General features: G+C 43.4%; 1 protein-coding gene across 1 annotated transcript in view; it reads left to right on the top strand.

Moving 5' to 3' along the window:
• GORASP1 (golgi reassembly stacking protein 1) overlaps positions 1-21049 on the top strand; it is a 69260-nt gene that overhangs the window by 40177 nt on the left and 8034 nt on the right. The window contains 3 exon segments of the mRNA XM_033932895.1: positions 2694-2838; positions 12228-12372; positions 20587-20682. Coding sequence (XP_033788786.1) covers positions 2694-2838; positions 12228-12372; positions 20587-20682 — 386 coding nt within the window.

Raw genomic sequence — 21049 nt, 5'->3', positions numbered from 1 at the left:
CATCAGGGGTGAGAGGTTCAAAGGTGCTCCAGATGTGGTCTACCATGCAGTGGCCAGTGGTTACAGGAATTTATTTGGTTTCTAAGTGTATGGTGTTCAATGATTTGTTGATCTCTGCTTGTACGTTTTTTATTTTGTCTTGGAAGTAAATGGCTAGCTTTTGGGCAATAGGTTGAGTCTTAGTAATTGCAGAAAATGGAAATCATGTACTATCTGCTTCAGAAGTCAATTAAGAGGAAATTTGAGTACTTACATATTATCCTAAAGGATAAGAGTAACAGCGAGTACTAACATGAGTCATTAGAATATAAAGAAAGGAAAACAGGAAATTCAATCAGCTGAAAAGTATCCAAATTAAATAAATGAGCACTCATGATGTCCCTGCATTCAGGCGCGCAGCCGACAAAAAGGTTGTCAGTTGAGTAGAGTCAAAGAAAACATATTTTTGCTTTTGATATAATATCACACATTTATATGGGTGTCGTAAGAAGCTCCAAGAGCAATAACTCCCGGCTTTTAAAATCAAAAATTCACGACGTCGCTTTTGGGTATCTCGTGCCAGGTCAGGAAACATTTGTATTTTATGTCCCAAGAATTCTTTTAATTTATTTTTAAAGTAAAGTCTTAAAAACCATTGTTTATCTGGTGCCAAGGCAACTGTAAGGAGTAAAGTTGCTGGTGTCGCCATTTCCCTGTCTGACTGATCCATGTTAATGCTCGCTGTTATTACTTCTTGGATCTACAATTTGTGGACTTGAGCTGGAGTTAAGTTATATTTCTTTTTGATTGTGGTTAAATTAAACAAAAATTTTGTGTTTTGTTTTGTGTTCTTTAGATAACTCCATCTTTCTGTACAAGTGGATACTTGATATGTTTATGGAAAATATGATAAATAAATAAAAAGGATAAGAGTAGAGAGAGGGAAATACTTGGCATGTATAAATAGCGTACAAAAGAATGAATTCTATACATTGTCCACCTAAAAAAATCAGCACTGAAAAAAATTCTAGAAACAGCGCTTAAAGTTAGGCACGGTTTATAAAATAATGCTTACACACAAGAGCCACGCTTAACTTTAGGCATGACCATTTGCACCAAAAGAAATGTGGTGCAAAACCTCATGCCTAAACTTAGATTCCTCTTATTCTATAATTAAGCCCATAACTTTGAAGAACGCCTCCAATCCTTCCATGACAGTCCCATTTCTGCATCCCCTCTTTGGTGCTGTATGTAAATTTTAAGCACATATATTTAAATTAAAAACAGTTAATGCTAATAATTGCTTGTTAACAAGCCAGTTACCAGTACTAATTGGCTTGTTGATTAAGTTGTGCACCCAAATTTGCATGCGCAACTCAAAGCGCCATTTATAGAATTCAGGTGGAAACGCAAAACTTTTCAATGGAAAGGGAATTTTAAAGTAAGAGTTAATGAGTTTCGAAGAGGGTATATTCAGAACATGTGTTTGTGTGGTAGCACCATAGCCAAACTTCTCATCTAATATAATAAAGCCCTAAGCACGGATGCGCACTCCCACCTGCGTGCTCCCATTTTCCATGCACTGTAGGGACCTGCAGGTAGGTGTGCGCGGCGGCGCGGAGCCTGTCGGCCGCGGCGGCTCTTGCTGTCTGAAGGATGTGAACTGGCCAGGGCGACGTCAGCGGGGGCCGGAACGGACTTTAATTCCTGCCTCCCAGGCTTCTCCTCCTGCTCCTGCTGGGCCCGCGTAAAAAACCCAAAAAACCCCCAGAGCTCGCTTCGGGTCCGGCAAGGGCTGCAGGTCCTGAAACCTTCCAATTCAAGCAGCGTCTGCAGCACTCTACACCACGTTGCTTCGGGGCCTTCTACTACCCTGATTTGCTGGGCAGTAGAAGGCCCCGAAGCAGCAGTGTTTAGAGTACTGCAGACGCTGCTGGAATCGGAAGGTTTGTCGGGACCGCGAGAAGGGAAGGGTGGTAAGGGACTAAGGGAGCCGGGCCAGACCGCGGGAAGGGAAAGGGGGGTAGGGGGAAATGCTGCTGCTGCACAGGGAAGTGGTGTGGGGGGAGGGAAATGGAGGGGGAGAGAATGCTGCTGTGGCTGCTGCACAGGGAAGTGGTGGGAGAGAAATGCTGCTGCATAGGAGGCAGGGAGAGAGACAGATAGATAGAAAGAAAAGAAGAAAGACACAGGGGCAGGGAGAGACACAGAAAAGACAGACAGACAAAGGGGGCCAGGGAGAGAGACAGACAGCGGGAGGGAGAGAGAGACAGAAATAAAGACACACAGACATATATTCTAGCACCCGTTAATGTAACGGGCTAAAATACTAGTTATGTTTATATTTATTAAAAGTTAAAGATTGGTGGATGTTTTCCTGGTGAAGAAACTGATAGATTTCAAGGAGGACTAGAATGAGTATACTATATAGAGGAGGATTCTTAGTTTCAGAAAAATGAAGGGGAAAACAGAGATGAACTGAATCCTAAAGCCATTCAACAAGAAAGGATATACTGTAGTTAGGAACCCTAAGACTAATCTAGTTTCTCTCTCTCCTCATGTCAGTCTTGTTCAAATTAATCGTATGCATTGTTACTTATGATGACACATCTTTTCATGTATTTTCAGCAAGAAATCTACAAAAAAATTGAAAAGACTGGTCTGCGTATTTCTCTGCTTCTTTACAATTGCCCTTTTTTAAACCTTCTTTGTAGCTTAGGATGTGGCATTGGATATGGTTATTTGCACAGAATTCCAACACAGTCAATTGTGACGACAAAAAGAACAGAAATAAAACCTCCATCACCCTTACCATCAGAAGAGAGACCCGCTGTGCCAGTTGCCAATGGATATAGTGAGGTACAACATAATGAGACCAATTTTTAGCCAAGCCTCAGCACAATAGCAAAGCAAATTGTCAGCTGAACCTAGTTGCCTAGAATTTGAACTGAAAATTTTCCTAGTTTTTGTGTGTGGAGATATTGTGGATAGCATTCAAACAGGGATTGTGCTATAAAGATATGTGCTGTAATGGACTGCTTTGATATTTTATATTTTTATGAGTAAGATTTTGTTTGTCCTATTATCATCCACCTTTTCATCCAAACTTTTTTAAATTAAATTAATCTAAACGATCTGTTCATGCTGAAATAACAAATCCAATAATCCTTAATGTGGGAAGCTTTTCCATTAACTTCTTGAAGCCATGTTATCTCATACTTTCCAAAAATCAGACCTCCAACTACTTCCAGGGTCTTAATAAATATAAAAATTGCTTATTATCAAAAATCTCAGCTTTAACAGCAACAATCTCTCAGTCTGAGATTTATTGTATCCCTAGAGGGCAATTTAGGCCCCCTTTTATCAAGACGTGTTAGAGGTTTTTTTTATTGCCGGTAAAAATTATGACCCTCGTAAGAATTCTTTTTTTTTTTTTTGAAAATATTTTATTAGAAGAAAGGGTACAACAAGGCAATGGGCCATACAAAAGAAAAACCAAGGTTCAGGTACAAAGAGGAAAGAAAACTACAAAAGGACAACAAAAAATCACATATCCACAGCTGCAGTACACCAAATCCTTGAGAAGAGCAGAAGAAGAGTAAGCAGCAGCTAAATAACAAAAATCACCAAATAGCAAAAATAGGGGTGAACAACATCCCCAGAAGGAAGACGCCAAAGAGTGGAAATAAAGAGAAGAAAGAACACAAAATGCGAACCCAAGCACCCCGCCAACCCTTTACATTTTATAATAAGAGAAAGCTCACACACTCAGTCTCATCAACCCCAGATTCGTACATACCAACAAACATACACACCGCAATCAAAAATCCCCAATCATACACCCCCAACCCTCCCCTAGAACGTGCGACCATGGGCAACTGCTGAAACGCCCGCCAGAGAGCCAGATATGCCAGCACCTCAGGATTAAGCGAGCATTTGTAATAGGTAAGCTCAAAACAAGCCAATTCAGACATCTGTCCTAACCAGCTCTCGAGAGGAACATCCCCCTCCTGCGTCCAGTGACGCAATATAGTGCGTTTGACAGTCAAAAAAGTCAAATAGATAAAGCGCCGCTGGGGCAGTGTAATACCCTGAGCTTCAAGCAAAGTCTGGTCCCCTAAAAGCAGCGTCTTATAATCCCAATCCACCTCCATCTGCAAGACCAAGCGAAGCTGCGCAAAAGACTGGTTCCACAAAGCAAGGGTGGGACACTCCAAAAAGGAATGCAAAAAGGACCCCTTCGCTCCTTCGCATTTGGAACATAAGTCAGAATCCCAAAGCCCCAACCGAGCGCCTCGTGCCCTGGTAATATACGCCCTGTGAAGAATCTTAAATTGGGTTTCCTGCCAAGCCGCGGACTTCACAAAGACTTTCAAAGTGTGAAAGAGCTCTTGAAAGGTCTCCGGAGTATAGTGAGCCGACAGATCACGATTCCAAGCGGTGCGTAATTGAGTAAGGCGACCCGCCGCACAACCCGAACCGGCCACCTTATACCAGACAGACAAAGAGCCTCCTTCAGCTGGAATCCGAAAGAAAAACTCATCAAGAGGCCCGCACAGCCACCTAGTCCCATGGATCTGCTGAAGACCAAAAAAATAATGTCTGGCTTGCAAATAATCAAAAAAGTGATTATGTGGGAGATCCCAATGGTCCCTGAAAGAGGCAAACGAGGAAAAATAAACCGGATCCCCCTCCATCATATCATGAAGAGTAGAGGCCCCACGAGCAGCCCAATCAGCAAAAAGTCGACTGCGAAGACCCGGTGTGAAATCAGGGTTACCCGAGAGGATAAGAAGTGGGGATGCATTGGGGGTCTTACCCTGAGTCCGGCGCCACCATCTCCATGCCAAACAAAAAGGTCTCAAAAACCGAAATTTGGAAGACACCCCCCCTCCCCTCGGAAACGTGGAAGAATGTAAAAGATTCAAAAAGGTATACGGGGCACACCAAGTCGGCCACCAGCCCGTAGGGGAAAACCGGGCAACGCCCGAGAGCCCCTCATGCACAAATCTAAGGAGAGCCGCCACATTGTAAAGTCGAACATCCGGAAGGCCTAAGCCACCCTGGCCCCCAGGGAGAGTCATCTTGGCATAGCTAATACGGGCCGAATGGCGCCGCCACAAAAAGGCAATGAAGATGGATCGAAGTTTACCAATATCACGTTGAAGGATCCATATAGGCACCGTCTGCAGCGGATAAAGAATCTTCGGCAAAAGAATCATCTTAATTAAAGCAGCCCGTCCGAACAACGACACGGGAAGATCCTTCCACGCACTACAAAGCAAGCGAATGCGTTCTATGGCATCCAGAATATTACGCTGATAGAGAACCCGCGGATCTGGATGTAAATAAATGCCGAGATATCTCATAGCCGATTTCACCGGGGTATGGGTAGACCCGCATGCCAAGGTTCCCAGGCCAGGCCCGTCAGAGGCATCAGCTCCGATTTATCACAATTCACCCGGAGGCCCGAGATGACTCCAAAATCCGTCACCAAGCGGAGAGCTATCGGCAAATGGAGAGGAGCCTGATCTAGAAAGAGTAGGATATCGTCAGCAAACAGCGTAAGGCGGCACTCAGTGGGTCCCACCCGTATCCCACAAAGCTCCCTACACTCGCGAATCTTTATGGCCAGAGGTTCCAGGGCTAAAACGAACAGAAGCGGAGAAAGGGGGCATCCCTGACGAGTCCCCCGACATAAATCAAAGGTAGGCGAAAGACCCCCATTAATAATAAGGCGGGCCTGTGGTTTTGTGTAAAGGCCCTCAATCCAGTGTATGAAGCTTCCCGTCACTCCATAGGCCGGAAGCACCCAAAATAAATATTGCCACAAAATACTGTCGAAGGCTTTTTCCATATCAAGGCCTACAATGGCAGAAGTACCTCCGTCCCCCCTACGAGCATGCATCGCCGACAAGGCCTTGAGCAAGTTCATAGAAGCATAACGATGTGGCACAAACCCCACCTGATCTTCGCCTATAAGTTGTGGTAAAAACATGTTTAAACGAGCTGCTAAAATGGAGGCCAGCAACTTGACATCCTGATTTAACAGGGAGATAGGTCTATATGAGCCCACCTGGGTATGATCCTTGCCCGGTTTAGGAAGCAAAGTAATATGGGCCAAATTGCTCCAAGGGCCCGGCCCCCCAAGGGAAAAATACTGAAAAAGATCCTCTAGAGGCCGAACCAGGAGGTCAGATAAAAGTTTATAATACTCTGGGCCAAAACCATCGGGGCCCGGCGCTTTAGCGAGATGCAACTTTCTGATCCCCAAGCGAATCTCATCAGCCGTGATAGGCGCATTTAACTGAGCCCCCTGAGATGCCGAGAGCCGCGGGAGAGTGATATCTCGAAAGAAACGATCCCTCTCCTCATCAGTGAAGTCACGGCGCGCATAGAGAGACCGATAAAACTCCACAAAGTGCTCCCAAATACGAGACTCTTGTGTAAAGCACTCTCCCTGCTTATTTCTCACTAATCGAATAAGCTGTTTCTTCCGAAAAGGGCGGACCAAGGTCGCCAGGAGCTTGCCCGCCTTATTCCCCCACTGATAAAATCTGAATTTCTGAGTGTATAGATTTTGCCGAGCCCTCTGCTCCAGCAGGTCATTAATTTGGTGACGGATAGACTTGAGTTGCTGCAACTCAGCCGGATCTAAACTAGTGGAATGGCGCCTGCGAAGAGCTGCCAGTTTCCCCGATAATGTCATAAGCGCCTCTCCCTGACGCCTCCGCTTGATAGAAAGATACTGAATAATATGCCCCCGCATGACCGCCTTAGAAGCTTCCCAATAAATTTCCGGGTCCTCCACCGATGCACGGTTATCCGCGTCATACTCTAGCCATTTAGCTCTAAGATAACTATGAAACTCCTTATCACCATATAAGGCCGCAGGGAATCTCCAGGCGCGTTCCTCCGGTCTATCCGTGACCCCCAGCGTAAGAAACACCGCTGCGTGATCAGAAAGCGTCCAGCCCTCAATAGCTACTGTGCCAACCCTAGAGAAAAGGGAGGACGACACCAAGATATAATCCAAACGGGAATACAGGTTATGCAGATGAGAAAAGAACGTATATTCGAGATCAAACGGGTGCAACGTTCTCCACGCGTCTACCAACTCCAAAGGACCAGAAAGAAACTGCACCCCCCTCTGGTCGTAATTGCGAGGCCGCAGCTTGGCAGGAGAACAATCCATCACAGGGTCAGCTGTGACACTGAAGTCCCCACCGACTACCAGTTGGTATGTAGGATATTGCGTCAGAACGCCCAATAGCTCAGAGAAAAATTTGTGACAGTAAACATTAGGGGCATGTAGATTGCAAAAAAGGAGGTGAAATCCCCAAAGTTCCCCCAAAAGGAGAACATAGCGGCCCTCTTTATCTTGAATTATCTTGTGAATAGTAAGGGTTAATTGTTTATGGATCAAAATAGCAACCCCTCGCTGCCTACCATTGTAGGCTGAGTACCCCACTTCACCCACCCAGTCCCTACGCAGCTTCTCATGCCCAGAGGCAGTGAAATGGGTTTCCTGCAAATAGGCAATGTCAATGTGATGTTGTTTAAGCCAAGTAAGTATCTTTTTACGTTTCACCGGTGAGTGAATGCCATCGACATTGAAAGTGGCCACCTGCAGATTAACCATAATTACCTCCTAAAAAGAAACCCCAAAGCACCCAAAGGGTGAGCCAAGCAAGACAAACTGGCACCCGCGCCCCCCAGCTAGGCCCGGGACCAGAAGAAGACACGTGAAAGGCAAGCCAAATAACAGCAGTTCCCTCAGACGCACTCCAATCCCAACCCCCCCCCCCCCAATATCCCTCTCATACACACAAAAAACAGCACACACACCCATCCAACCTTTCCCTGCACAGACATACTCCCCCCCTGCCCTCCAGTCACACAGCACCCTCCCCCCAACCCACACCCTCCCCTACAACCCTACTTCCATGGATAGTCCCCATGCCCACCATACAGCCTTCTCACACCCCTACCAGAGCCCCCCCCAACCCCCAGAGCCCCAGCTAGAATAGCATCTGCATAATAACAAAAGAAAAAATAGAGTACCCATAGCAAACATCCCAGAGAAATACAATGCAGCACTTTAGAAAATGGGGAACAAAACAGAACAGAACAAAAGGCACAGGTCAAAACCTCAACGGAGGGAGACCCCGAGGAGCCAAAACACACAGCTCTACTTAAGGTCCACAACCAGTTTCAGAAACCAGGACATGGAAGCTGCAGAAAGGGCCAAAGTCATAGTGAGCGCCCACAGCCGGCCACCATGGACAGTAGCAATAGAGAGCATCCCCAAAATGTATAAGGAAAATAGAATAACAGAACCACCATTCAGGAGACCAAACACTGTCCATAAATCCAAACACCCAGGCACAGGCCACCAAACCAGACTCCCAGTCATTACAGTGTCCTGGCAGCAGCAGGTCTGGTCTGGCGGCCTCTAAGCCGAGAGTCCCCAGTCCATAGCTCCCAACCAGACACCAAAAGAGCAAGCAAACTCTCTGGAACAGCGTCCACCACCAAAATCCCCAAAAGCCAGTAATCAAATATATCCAGTCCAGCAGCTCTCAAAAGATGGTCACGGCTTATTCAACCGGTCCACGTAAGCCCGGGCATCCTCAGCCGTGTGCAGCAATACACTGGTCCCCTCATGCCAGACTCGCAGCTTGGCAGGGAACACCAATGCAAAAGAGATACCCTTGCGGTGTAACTGAACAGAATGGAGACATCAGCTTGCGTTGAGCAGATACCCTCACCGAGTAGTCGTTGAACAGCAAGATTTTCCGACCCTCATATTCCAAAGAGGGAACTTTGCAGTAAGCTCGCAGCAGGTCTTCCTTCTCCCTCCAGGAGCAGAACCGGGCTATGGCAATCTGGGGGCGTTGATCCGCTGATGGACATGTTCCCACACGATGCGCCCTCTCACAGCCATATTTGGTCTCGGTTGAGGGCAGGCCCAAAGTCTCAGGCAGCCAGCGGCTGAAAATGCGGTATAAGTCTGCATCCTTAACAGACTCCGGCAAGCCAACAAGACGCAAATTATTGCGGCGATTGCGGTTTTCGTGCTCCTCCACCCGCTCCAGCAATGTTTGTGTCTCCTTCTGGAGAGCCTGAATCTGCGCCGCCATGCCGTCGCTGCGGTCCTCCTGCGCCGATATGCGCTGCTCAGCCTCTGCAATCCGGCGACCCTGGGAGTCAAACTTTTCGTTGAGCTCGTCCACAGCTGACTGCAATTTATTTAGGCTATCAGCCAGAGCCGCAGAGACGGACTTCGTGATCTCCTGGATCCAGTCTCCAGCCGGCACCGTGAACGAGGTAGAGGCCGCCGCCATCTTTACAACCTGCAGTGATTTCTTGCGATCGCGAAGTCCCCTCTGAGTCTTAGTTGGCATGCCCTATGCCTCCAAATAAACTCACCGCCCCGTAGAGTCTGCTAGGGCGAACCAGATCGCGCCGATTGGGGTAAAAATAACAGATTAAATGTCAGATTTTAACGAGGGTTAGGGGAGCTCCTCGAACACGCGTCTGGCTAGGCACACTGCATCACGTGACCCCCTCCTCATAGGAATTCTATGAGCGTTGGAGCTTTTACCGCAGCAACCAGCGATAAAAACATCCTAACATTGCTTGATAAAAGGAGGCCTTAGTTTTTTCTACATTTCCAGTCAGTAACACTTTATATCCTTCTATCATGCCGATTCCAGATTCTTTTGGGTTGCAATGTGCTACACATCACTGCCAGCAGTTTTTCTCCTCCCCCTATTCATATCAGTCAAAATTAGACAGAATAGCCAATAGGACACAATTGCATTACTGCACTGCATCATGTCCACAAAGCCAGCTGTCCTTAATACAAAAAAAAATCTATTTTATCTGCTTTTATAGAATCAGAACGGGTAGAACGGGTACAAGTGTATCGATTTTTCACTCCATCATAAATTACAAAGACTAAGGGACACTCGATGAAGTTACAGGGAAATACTTTTAAAACCAAAAGGAGGAAATATTTTTTCACTCGGAGAATAGTTAAGTTCTGGAACGCATTGCCAGAGGTTGTGATATTAGCGGATGGCGTAGCTAATTTTAAGAAAGGTTTGGACAAGTTCCTGGAGGAAAAGTCCATAGTCTGTTATTGAGAAAGACATGGGGGAAGCCACTGCTTGCCCTGGATCGGTAGCATGGAATGTTGCTACTCTTTGGGGTTCCGGAATCTTGCTATTCTTTAGGATTCTGAACGGAATGTTGCTACTCTTGGGGTTTTGGCCAGGTACTAGTGACGTGGATTGGCCACCGTGAGAATGGGCTACTGGGCTTAATGTATCATTGGTCTGACCCATAAGGCTATTCTTATATTCAAAAATAGTAGCCAATTTAGATCATACTGATAGTGCATTAATTAAACAAATTACCTCTGTCTCCTGGGCTGGTAGAAAAGGGGAACAACTCTTGAATAACTCATGTCCAATGCAGTTCTTCCTCTTAAATAAAGAGTATATCCATATCAATCCCACAAATTTGTGATATATTATCCTTTTTACACAGTAGAAGAAAAGGACACCCTCACTAACCAAAAATATAAAGCCCAAAGACCTTAAACAAATGCCACAGACCTCCAGAGAATACTCATTCTGCACTCCAGTTGCATACAAATAACCCACAAAAGTGGCTGAGTGACTTTGTTCTGCATTTTAGGATTTATTTTATTTTACTTTTTGCTCTGTACAGTGTGTTGTATTTTGTTTGGTTTTATAATTATTTTTTTGTTTTGTTTTTATTGTGATCAGCCTAAATCTTGACTTTTTGATACATACAATAATAAAGCTATCAATTTTGATTCACGTTGCAATATACATCAGTGGTCTTTAAAGAACAATTGGTTGGAGCAGTGGTGCCTGTTAGGAAGGATTTCTCCTGTCTGTACACATAGAAGGAGCAATTTTTTTTTTTCAAACTGTTTCATTTAGGCAACCACAACTTTCATTTCTTTACAGCACTGCTTGCTTTTGCATGCATACCTGTTCTATCCCTAGGAAGTTTATTCAGATATAGCGGATAGCGTAGCTGGTTTTAAGAAAAGTTTGGACAGTTTCTTGGAGGAAAAGTCCATAGTCTGTTATTGAGGAAGACATGGGGGAAGCTACAGCTTGCCCTAGATCAGTAGTATGGAATGTTGCTACTCCTTGGGATTCTAGAATCTTGTTACTCTCTGGGATTCCGGAATCTTGCTATTCTTTGAGATTCTGTATGGAATGTTGCTACTCCTTGGATTTTGGCCAAGTACTAGGAACCTGAATTGGCCACCATGAGAACGGGTTACTGGGCTTGATGGACCATTGGTCTGACCCAGTAAGGCTATTCTTCTGTTCTAAAACAGGGGGTCCCTTATTTATTTATTTATTTATTTATTTCTTCCATTTGTGCGTCGCACATACCTATATAAGCTCTAGGCAACATTACAGAGGAAGGGTTAGAAGAGAGTAGGGAGGACTATGGAGGGCTGGAAGGAGTGGAGAGGAGAGAAGCATGTAGAATATTTCATAGAAATTCATAACTTTACAGATAGGAGCATCATCTATGTAAATGATATCTAAATGAATTAAAGTAATATGTAAAACCGAATAGAAGGGAGGAACCGTTAAACAATAGAATTCAGTTAATAAAATAAAAAGAATAGGGGTAAAAAAATGGAATAAAATTTAAAATAATTCATAAACTGGAAGAAAAAAATTGAAAAACAAAATCAAATAAGTCTGGCAGAAGTCCAATTTCTTGAAGCAGCTCTGTTGCCTCAGCATATTTTAAATAATCCCAATGGCAAAAGTCCAGACGGGACAGATATCAGCTCAGGCTTTCCAGCTGCTGCAGCCCCGACTCATCGCTTCCAGGAAGAAGATGCACAGAGATAGAACAATCCAGCGCCGGGCCGCACTGCTGCCATAATAATATGTTTTTATACTTGGAGTTCACAGACATTTCCTTAGTACAGTGAATTATCTTGATTCTTAGACTAAATGTGCACCTATATTATGCAGTGACTGTCTATATTGGATATTCTGAAAACACTGTGGATATAACAGTATGAATTTCATTACCTTGCAGGCAGGAATTGTACTGAAGGCCAACTAGGGCTTTGGATAAGAGGGTTCTTATTGTGATATGCTAATATTTATTTAGAGAAGAATGTATTTCTTTAAGAAAACTCTTCAATTATGGCTCCTTTGTTTTCTTTTAAGGCTGCACTGGTGGCTCCTGACTCGCACACTGATGGAACTGAAGAAAACTTAAACATCCCTTTGCCAATGGATCAGGAAAAAAACATTCATTTAGCAGAAAGATCTCTTCTACCTCCCCCTCCTATCCAGAGAGTTATGGATCCAGGTATGTGTGTTTACACAGAGAGTTTGTTTCAGCTGGTCATTCTTCTCCCTGTGAACCCAAGCATCTTTCTGGTTTTTGCTATTGCCTTTTCTACCTATTTGGCTACCTTCTGATCATCAGATGCAGTTGCATGCAAATCCTGCTACTTCAGCTTGTCTGCGGTGTTCTTTGCTCACATGTTTAAAGACAATAGACTGTTTTCAGTCCAATTCTTTATATGTGAGTTTGCAAACCATTGGACCCCTGAAGAAGGCGTGTTCGCCGAAACACGAACCGTGTAGGGTCCGGTTGGATTTTTATCACTGTATTTTTTATCATTGTACTTTATAATTGAATTTTCATGTTTTTACATGTCAGTGTTTAATAAATTATCTCCAGAACATCTGTATCCACAGTTTTTTGTTTTTGTTTTCATCGGTGGATTGTTTTCACTGTGGATTATTGGGTCTCCCCATTTTTCTTTGTTGTGCTTCCTTTATATAGAGCAGGGATGTCAAACTCAGTCACATTAAGGGGCTGAAATCCAAAACATAGGCTAAGTCACGGGCCAGACCCCGTCCAATCTCTGCCCCAGACCCCGCCCCCATAATAGTACTAATTATAACACTATTTTTTCCATTCATTTTTCATATATACACACAATATAATCTTATTAACAACTCATAATAGTTAACCACACAAAGCACACTGTACGTATGTTTCTCAACATTCATTCCTACCAGAACACAGATAACCTCTACGCAAATATGGGACTAAAAACTAAAAGTACTAATATATACAAACGAAACCCTAATATTCAAGACTCTGCATGCAGAACAACCCCCAGAGAAATAGAAACAAATGCATTTCTTCCTGAACAGTGCAAAATACAGACAGCAGATGTAAATTCTCAAAACTGACACAATTCAATCACTAACTTGAAAATAAAATTATTCCCCCTACCTTTGTTGTCTCCCTCCCTCCATGTTGTGCCTCAACTAGGTGCCTCCCTTCGGCGGGTGTCTTACCTTCTGGTCAGCTCCCACCTAGCCATTTTATGTGGCCCGTGGTACAATGTGTTGTTTTCATTGCCACCCCCGGTGTTACCTTCTGGCTGGCTCCCTCCTCCTCACAGCCGCAGTGTGCACAGAGCCACAGGCGATAGCTCCTCACACATCCCGCGCCTCATCCGGAAAGATTATCGCTGAAAAATAGCTGGAAAGCGATGACCACAAATGCTCGCAGTCTAAGCAACAAAGTTCATGATCTGCAAGCCCTGATATTAGAGGCAGATCTAGATATTGTTGCTATCACAGAGACATGGTTCAGTGAATCACATGGATGGGATGCAAACATACCGGGATATAATCTTTTTAGGAAGGACAGAGATGGTCATAAAGGTGGAGGAGTAGCTCTCTATGTAAAGATCAATATCCAAGCGACCGAAATGCAAGGGACCTGGGGAGAGGAAGAAGCGATATGGATTGCTCTGAAAAGAGAAGATGGAACTTCTATCTACGTGGGTGTAGTCTACAGACCTCCGACTCAATCGCAGCAAATTGATAAGGATCTGATTGTGGATATCCAAAAGTTTGGAAGGAAAGAGGAGGTTCTGCTGTTGGGAGATTTCAACCTGCCGGATGCGGACTGGAATGTTCCGTCTGCGGAATCGGAAAGAAGTAGGGAGATTGTGGATGCCTTTCAAGAGGCTCTGCTCAGACAAATGGTGACGGAACCCACAAGGGAAAAAGCGATATTGGATCTGGTCCTCACAAATGGAGAGAGTATCTCTAATGTTCGAGTGGGTGCTCACCTGGGTAGTAGCGATCATCAAACGGTTTGGTTTGATATAACGGCTAAAGTGGAGAGCGGCCGCACGATACTTAAAGTCCTAGATTTCAAACGTACGGACTTTAATGCAATGGGTAAGTACCTGAAGAAAGAGCTGTTAGGATGGGAGGACATAAGAGAAGTGGAAAGACAGTGGTCTAAGCTGAAAGGAGCGATAAAAATGGCTACGGACCTTTATGTGAAGAAAATCAATAAAAACAAGAGAAAAAGGAAGCCGATATGGTTCTCCAACCTAGTGGCTGAGAAAATAAAGGCGAAAGAGTTGGCGTTCATGAAATATAAAAAAACCCAAGAAGAGGAGAGCAGAAAGGACTACAGGGTGAAATTGAAAGAAGCCAAGAGAGAAATACGTTTGGCGAAGGCACAGGCGGAAGAACAAATGGCTAAAAATGTAAAAAAGGGAGATAAAAATTTTTTCAGATATATTAGTGAAAGGAGGAAGATAAAAAATGGAATTGCTAGGCTAAAAGATGCTAGGAACAAATATGTGGAGAGTGATGAGGAGAAAGCAAATGTGCTAAACAAATACTTCTGTTCTGTGTTCACAGAAGAAAATCCTGGAGAAGGACCGAGATTGTCCGGCAAAGTTACACGAGAAAATGGAGTAGATTCTGCGCCGTTCACGGAGGAGGGTGTTTATGAGCAACTTGAAAAACTGAAGGTGGACAAAGCGATGGGACCAGACGGGATCCATCCCAGGATACTAAGGGAACTCAGAGAGGTTCTGGCGAGTCCTATTAAAGACTTGTTCAACAAATCTCTGGAGACGGGAGTGATTCCTGGGGATTGGAGGAGAGCGGATGTGGTCCCTATTCATAAAAGTGGTCACAAGGATGAAGCAGGAAACTACAGGCCGGTGAGCCTCACTTCAGTTGTTGGAAAAATAATGGAAATGTTGCTGAAAGAAAGGATAGTATATTTTCTTGAATCTAATGGGTTACAGGATCCGAGGCAACATGGCTTTACAAAAGGTAAATCGTGCCAAACGAACCTGATTGAATTTTTTGATTGGGTGACCAGAGAGCTGGATCGAGGACATATGCTAGATGTAATTTACTTGGATTTCAGCAAAGCCTTTGATACAGTTCCTCATAGGAGGCTGTTGAACAAACTTGAAGGGCTGAAGTTAGGACCCAAAGTGGTGAACTGGGTCAGAAACTGGCTGTCGGACAGACGCCAGAGGGTGGTGGTTAATGGAAGTCGCTCGAAGGAAGGAAAGGTGACTAGTGGAGTCCCTCAGGGTTCGGTGCTGGGGCCAATCCTGTTCAATATGTATGTAAGCGACATTGCTGAAGGGTTAGAAGGAAAAGTGTGCCTTTTTGCAGATGATACCAAGATTTGTAACAGAGTAGACACCGTAGAGGGAGTGGAAAATATGAAAAAGGATCTGCAAAAGTTAGAGGAATGGTCTAATGCCTGGCAACTAAAATTCAATGCAAAGAAATGCAGAGTAATGCATTTGGGGATTAATAATAGGAAGGAACCGTATATGCTGGGAGGAGAGAAGCTGATATGCACGGACGGGGAGAGGGACCTTGGGGTGATAGTGTCCAAAGATCTAAAGGCGAAAAAACAGTGTGACAAGGCAGTGGCTGCTGCCAGAAGGATTCTGGGCTGTATAAAGAGAGGCGTAGTCAGTAGAAGGAAGAAGGTGTTGATGCCCCTGTACAGGTCATTGGTGAGGCCCCACTTGGAGTATTGTGTTCAGTTTTGGAGACCGTATCTGGCGAAAGACGTAAGAAGACTTGAGGTGGTCCAGAGGAGGGCGACGAAAATGATAGGAGGCTTGCGCCAGAAGACGTATGAGGAGAGACTGGAAGCCCTGAATATGTATACCCTAGAGGAAAGGAGAGACAGGGGAGATATGATTCAGACATTCAAATACTTAAAGGGTATTAACGTAGAACAAAATCTTTTCCAGAGAAAGGAAAATGGTAAAACCAGAGGACATAATTTGAGGTTGAGGGGTGGTAGATTCAGGGGCAATGTTAGGAAATTCTACTTTACGGAAAGGGTGGTGGATGCCTGGAATGCGCTCCCGAGAGAGGTGGTGGAGAGTAAAACTGTGACTGAGTTCAAAGAAGCGTGGGATGAACACAGACGATTTAGAATCAGAAAATAATATTAAAGATTGAACTAGGCCAGTTACTGGGCAGACTTGTACGGTCTGTGTCTGTGCATGGCCGTTTGGAGGAGGATGGGCAGGGGAGGGCTTCAATGGCTGGGAGGGTGTAGATGGGCTGGAGTAAGTCTTAACAGAGATTTCGGCAGTTGGAACCCAAGCACAGTACCGGGAAAAGCTTTGGATTCTCGCCCAGAAATAGCTAAGAAGAAAAAAAAAAAAAAAATTTAAATTGAATCAGGTTGGGCAGACTGGATGGACCATTCGGGTCTTTATCTGCCGTCATCTACTATGTTACTATGTTACTATATTCCCTCTGACATTGTGAGGAGGAGGGAGCCGTCCAGAAGGTAACACCGGGGTGGCAATGAAAACGCCGCATCACACCATGGGCCGCATAAAATGGCCAGGCAGGCCAAATTCAGCCCGCAGGCCTTGAGTTTGACACCTGTGATATAGAGAATTACTTCATCCCCTATAGTGCTCTACTCCCTTAACCAGCATTTTTAGCATTACATAGTAAATGATGACAGATTTAAAAAAACCTGAATGGTCCATCCAGTCTGCCCAGCAGTTACATTTCATTATAAATATCTGCTTAGATTGAATCGTCTTTTTTTTCTTTGATATTACTGGATGCTAGAACATAGAAGTTCACCCGGAATTACTGGTATTACAAGCTCAATACCTTGGGTTTCAACTACTGGTGTTTCTATTGAAGCTCACTCCAGTTTATCCAAATAAACAGAAATATACTGACATCCTGTTTAAACCGATGCTCCAAATTCAGAAATTACACAAATATAGTTATATATTTCCAATCAAAAATATTTATTAAAAGTCATTTAATGACAAAATAATCTTGTATCAAAAGGCTCACAAAAGAGAGATCTCACCTTGTTCTAACAATGCTTTTACCTATATACTTAAAATAATTGTGACAACATTTTACTGCCTTCATATGATTGGTTATATTTTCCTTCCATATAAAGCATTCCATATATGGCAAGAAGGTGTGGCTATCACAAACAAACAATCCTATTAGGCACTCTAAGCACTTAAACACTCTAACCTACATCTAAATTCCTTGGATCGGCTGGGTCACGGGCAGTGTGTCTGGGAGGGAATGCATGGATGGGAGAACATCGCAGGGGAGGAGACATAGGCATCCTGGGACTGTCTGACAAGTCTCTTCCCTGAAGAAGCCCTTTCTGGAAACATCAATCGCTCCTCCTAAACTTACTTGCTCCACTTCATCACTGACGCTGAAACCGTGGATTGAAGACAAAGTTTTATTTTATTTTCCTTTCCAGCTTATGATTTATCTTAAATCTTATCTATTGTTTTGCCTTTTGTCTTTGTTTTGTTCTATTTCTATCATTTAAATTTCTCCAGAATTCTACTGTTCAATGACTCCCCCTTCTGCTTATATTCCTTTCTCTCCTCTCTTCTACCTTCCAAAGTATTTAGATCAATGCTGTCTTGTTAAAATGTTTATTTTATTTTTATTTTTCCTCTAACTCTACTTTTCACTTCTCTATTACCCTCCAGGTACTTTAGTTAGATTGTGAGCCTTCGGGACAGTAAGGGAATTTTTCAAGTACCTTTCTTATTTCTAATCTTAATGTATATTTTCTGTAAACCGCTTAGAACCTAACGGATGTAGCGGTATATAAGAAATAAATTACAATTACATTACATTAAAGATCTTCAAATGCTGTTTAAAGTTCTATCGTGCCTCTTTTAATATATTTGAACCACACGTGGGGAATCTCAGAACGCTACCTGTCCGCTATAGTGTCATGCAGTACAGTGCGGCAGCACTCGTCACTGGCTCACCCAATCGTATATTTTTTAACCTATATTTACACAAAAAATTTTTTTTTTTTTTTTTTTGTAATTTTTTATTCTTTTTCATTTCTTACAGCAAGTGAAAAATACATATTAAATACAATTATTTCATATCACTTGAATTACATTCAATTACTCTTATAATATAAAGTAAAGAAACCCCTTTTTATCAGTATTCTAGCTCTAAATACATTAAATTGATTTACCCTCCCTAACCCCTTATATATTCTATCCATGTGCTAAGATATCTGATCAATAGAGAAATTAGCCAATGGTCCCCATATTTTATTAAACTTATGAATATACCCCTGTTGTAACGAAATCGTTTTTTCCATTTTGTATATATGACAAATTGAGTTCCACCAAAATGTGTAATTTTACATATATAGTGATCTGATATAAGAACATAAGAACATAAGAACATAAGCAGTGCCTCTGCCGGATCAGACCACAGGTCCATCTTGCCCAGCAGTCCGCTCCCGCGGCGGCCAAAAACAGGTCAAGGCCTGTCTGAATCATCAGAAGGGGCTCCCTTGCCACCTTGGTTTCCCATTTAAGTTCTGCCCTCCTATCGAAGTCCTAGCCCTCCGGTCTTGCACATGCACGACCAGGTTGGTTTACTCAGTACCCCACGATCCCTCTATCCCTCAGGAATCCATCCAATCCCTGCTTGAATCCCTGTACCGTACTCTGCCTGATCACTTCCTCCGGTAGTGCATTCCAAGTGTCCACGACCCTTTGGGTGAAAAAAAACTTCCTTGCATATATTAGTAAACTGTTGAGCTATAAGTCAATACTTAAGGGCTTTCTTTTGAATAAAACATACTTGCCCCAAGTTTTATGTATTATGTATTTTACACAAAAATTGAGAGGAACACATTAGCATTCTTTTGGACTATTCAACTCCTCCCCTTTTCTCAGCACCAACTTGAGATAGGATGCTGCAGACTGTTAGAAGGAAGCAGCCTGATTGTTTCAAGGTGCTGTGATCAGGAGAGGAACGTTTTCAGTCTTTCTATAAGAATATTTTTGTAAGTAATACTTTATTAAATAGATATTAGAGCCATTTTTCTTTAATTTCAGTGTTATGAATTGTAAGATTAGGAATGTCTTTGTTTGTGATACTCTAACCTACATCTAAAGATCTTCAAAATGCTGTTTAAAGTTCTATCGTGCCTCTTATAATATATTTGAACCACACGTGGGGAATCTCAGAACGCCACCTGTCTGCTATAGTGTCATGCAGCTCACCCAATCGTGTATTTTTTAACCTATATTTTTTTCTGAGTTTTATGTTATTATCTTTTCTTGATATTTCTGCTCTTCGTGATATTTCATGTACTACTTGATAAATAAATAAATAATCTAATAGTTCATAACAAAATCTTTTCAAGGGTTTCAATTCATCATAAATTATCTATTTCATATAGTTCAATGGATTTCATTATTTTTCCATTCCCCTAAAGAACCTAAACTTAGCTTATTTGTTCATTGTCGCTGTTACACTATGCCCACAGCGACATTGAACAAATAAGCTAAGTTTATGGGCTCCTTTTATTAAGCCGCACTAGCGGGGTTAACGCGTGCGACTTTTCATCACGCGCTAACCCCCGCGCTGGCCTAAAAACTACCGCCTGCTCAAGAGGAGGTGGTAGCGGCTAGCGAGGCCGGCGGTATTACGCGCGTTAAACCGCTAGCGCGCCTTTGTAAAAGGAGCCCTATGTGCTTTGACATGCAGCTCCTGATTGGTGAGGCCCGACTTTAGTCCAGGAAGAGGCGGTCGGAGCATACCGCGAGTGATTTCCTTCACTCGCCGGCGCTCCGACTGCTCTGTCCTGCCTCTCTGGCTGCCCTCTCCTGTCTCCCCCGCTAAAAATCATATTCGCGGTTTTTCAGCATTCGCGCGAATATCGGGGGAGTACTGTATATCCAGTGGCAACCAAAGTATCACCAGTTTTGCAACTCAATAAAAGGAAATTCCCTGGCCCTACCCAGCAGCCTCTTTCCCACCCTACTGGTACACCCTACGGCTTACTCCAAGATCCTCCCAAACTTTCAGGTTATTTTTACATAGTGTTATATAACTGATAACTGTTTACTAATGAAGAAATCAATAGTACCATAATAGAAGCAAAGAAATGGATATATCTGGAGCCCCTATTACCCTTTGTATTTCTAGGTCAAAGCCCCCCCTTCCCCTTTCCCCAATCAAAAGCCTACCAACAAACTACCAAGTAATGTTAGCAGGTAATAATAGGGTCTCTGCTCTTATAACCCTGTCACCTTTTGTAGAAATGCACATAATATTTACCCCCAGCCCTACTCCCCCCCTTCCTCCCTGGAATGTTGGCTAGAAGCTCTACATTTAAATGATGTATAAAACAGCAATTTCTCTCTCATTGCTTCCTCAGGATTTGTAGACATGTCTGGTATCTCACTGTCTGAAATTACGGACGTCAACCAACTATTTGACGAGACTTTCTCTCCCTCCTTTACCATAACACCAGGTACATATGGCCTGTTAATTCTGGAGGGTATAAATATGCAAGACAGAAAGTTCAGTTTGGCTGTTCTGAAGTATGATTTCAGTTAGGTCTTTTGCCAAAATCATTTATTTTATTTCAGCTAAATAGCTCTTAATTTTGCATTCAGGGAGGAATAAGTAGTGTAATACTTCTATACTAGGGGGCTTAAGGATACTGCATTATGCTGTTAAACATGTGTAGTTGATCATAGGTTTGCTTGGCACATTCACGCCTTTTGCAGTAAGCCCAGAGTAATGGCTCAAGGAGGATTTGAGCACAGATGAAGCAACAGCATTTTTAACTGAGCTACTAACAGCTACTGGATATCTGGGCCGCCAGAACATCTAGA

The sequence above is a fragment of the Geotrypetes seraphini genome, chromosome 2 (assembly GCF_902459505.1).
Source record: "Geotrypetes seraphini chromosome 2, aGeoSer1.1, whole genome shotgun sequence".
NCBI classification, from domain to species: Eukaryota; Metazoa; Chordata; class Amphibia; order Gymnophiona; family Dermophiidae; genus Geotrypetes; species Geotrypetes seraphini.
This window is presented reverse-complemented; position numbering and strand designations above follow the sequence as displayed.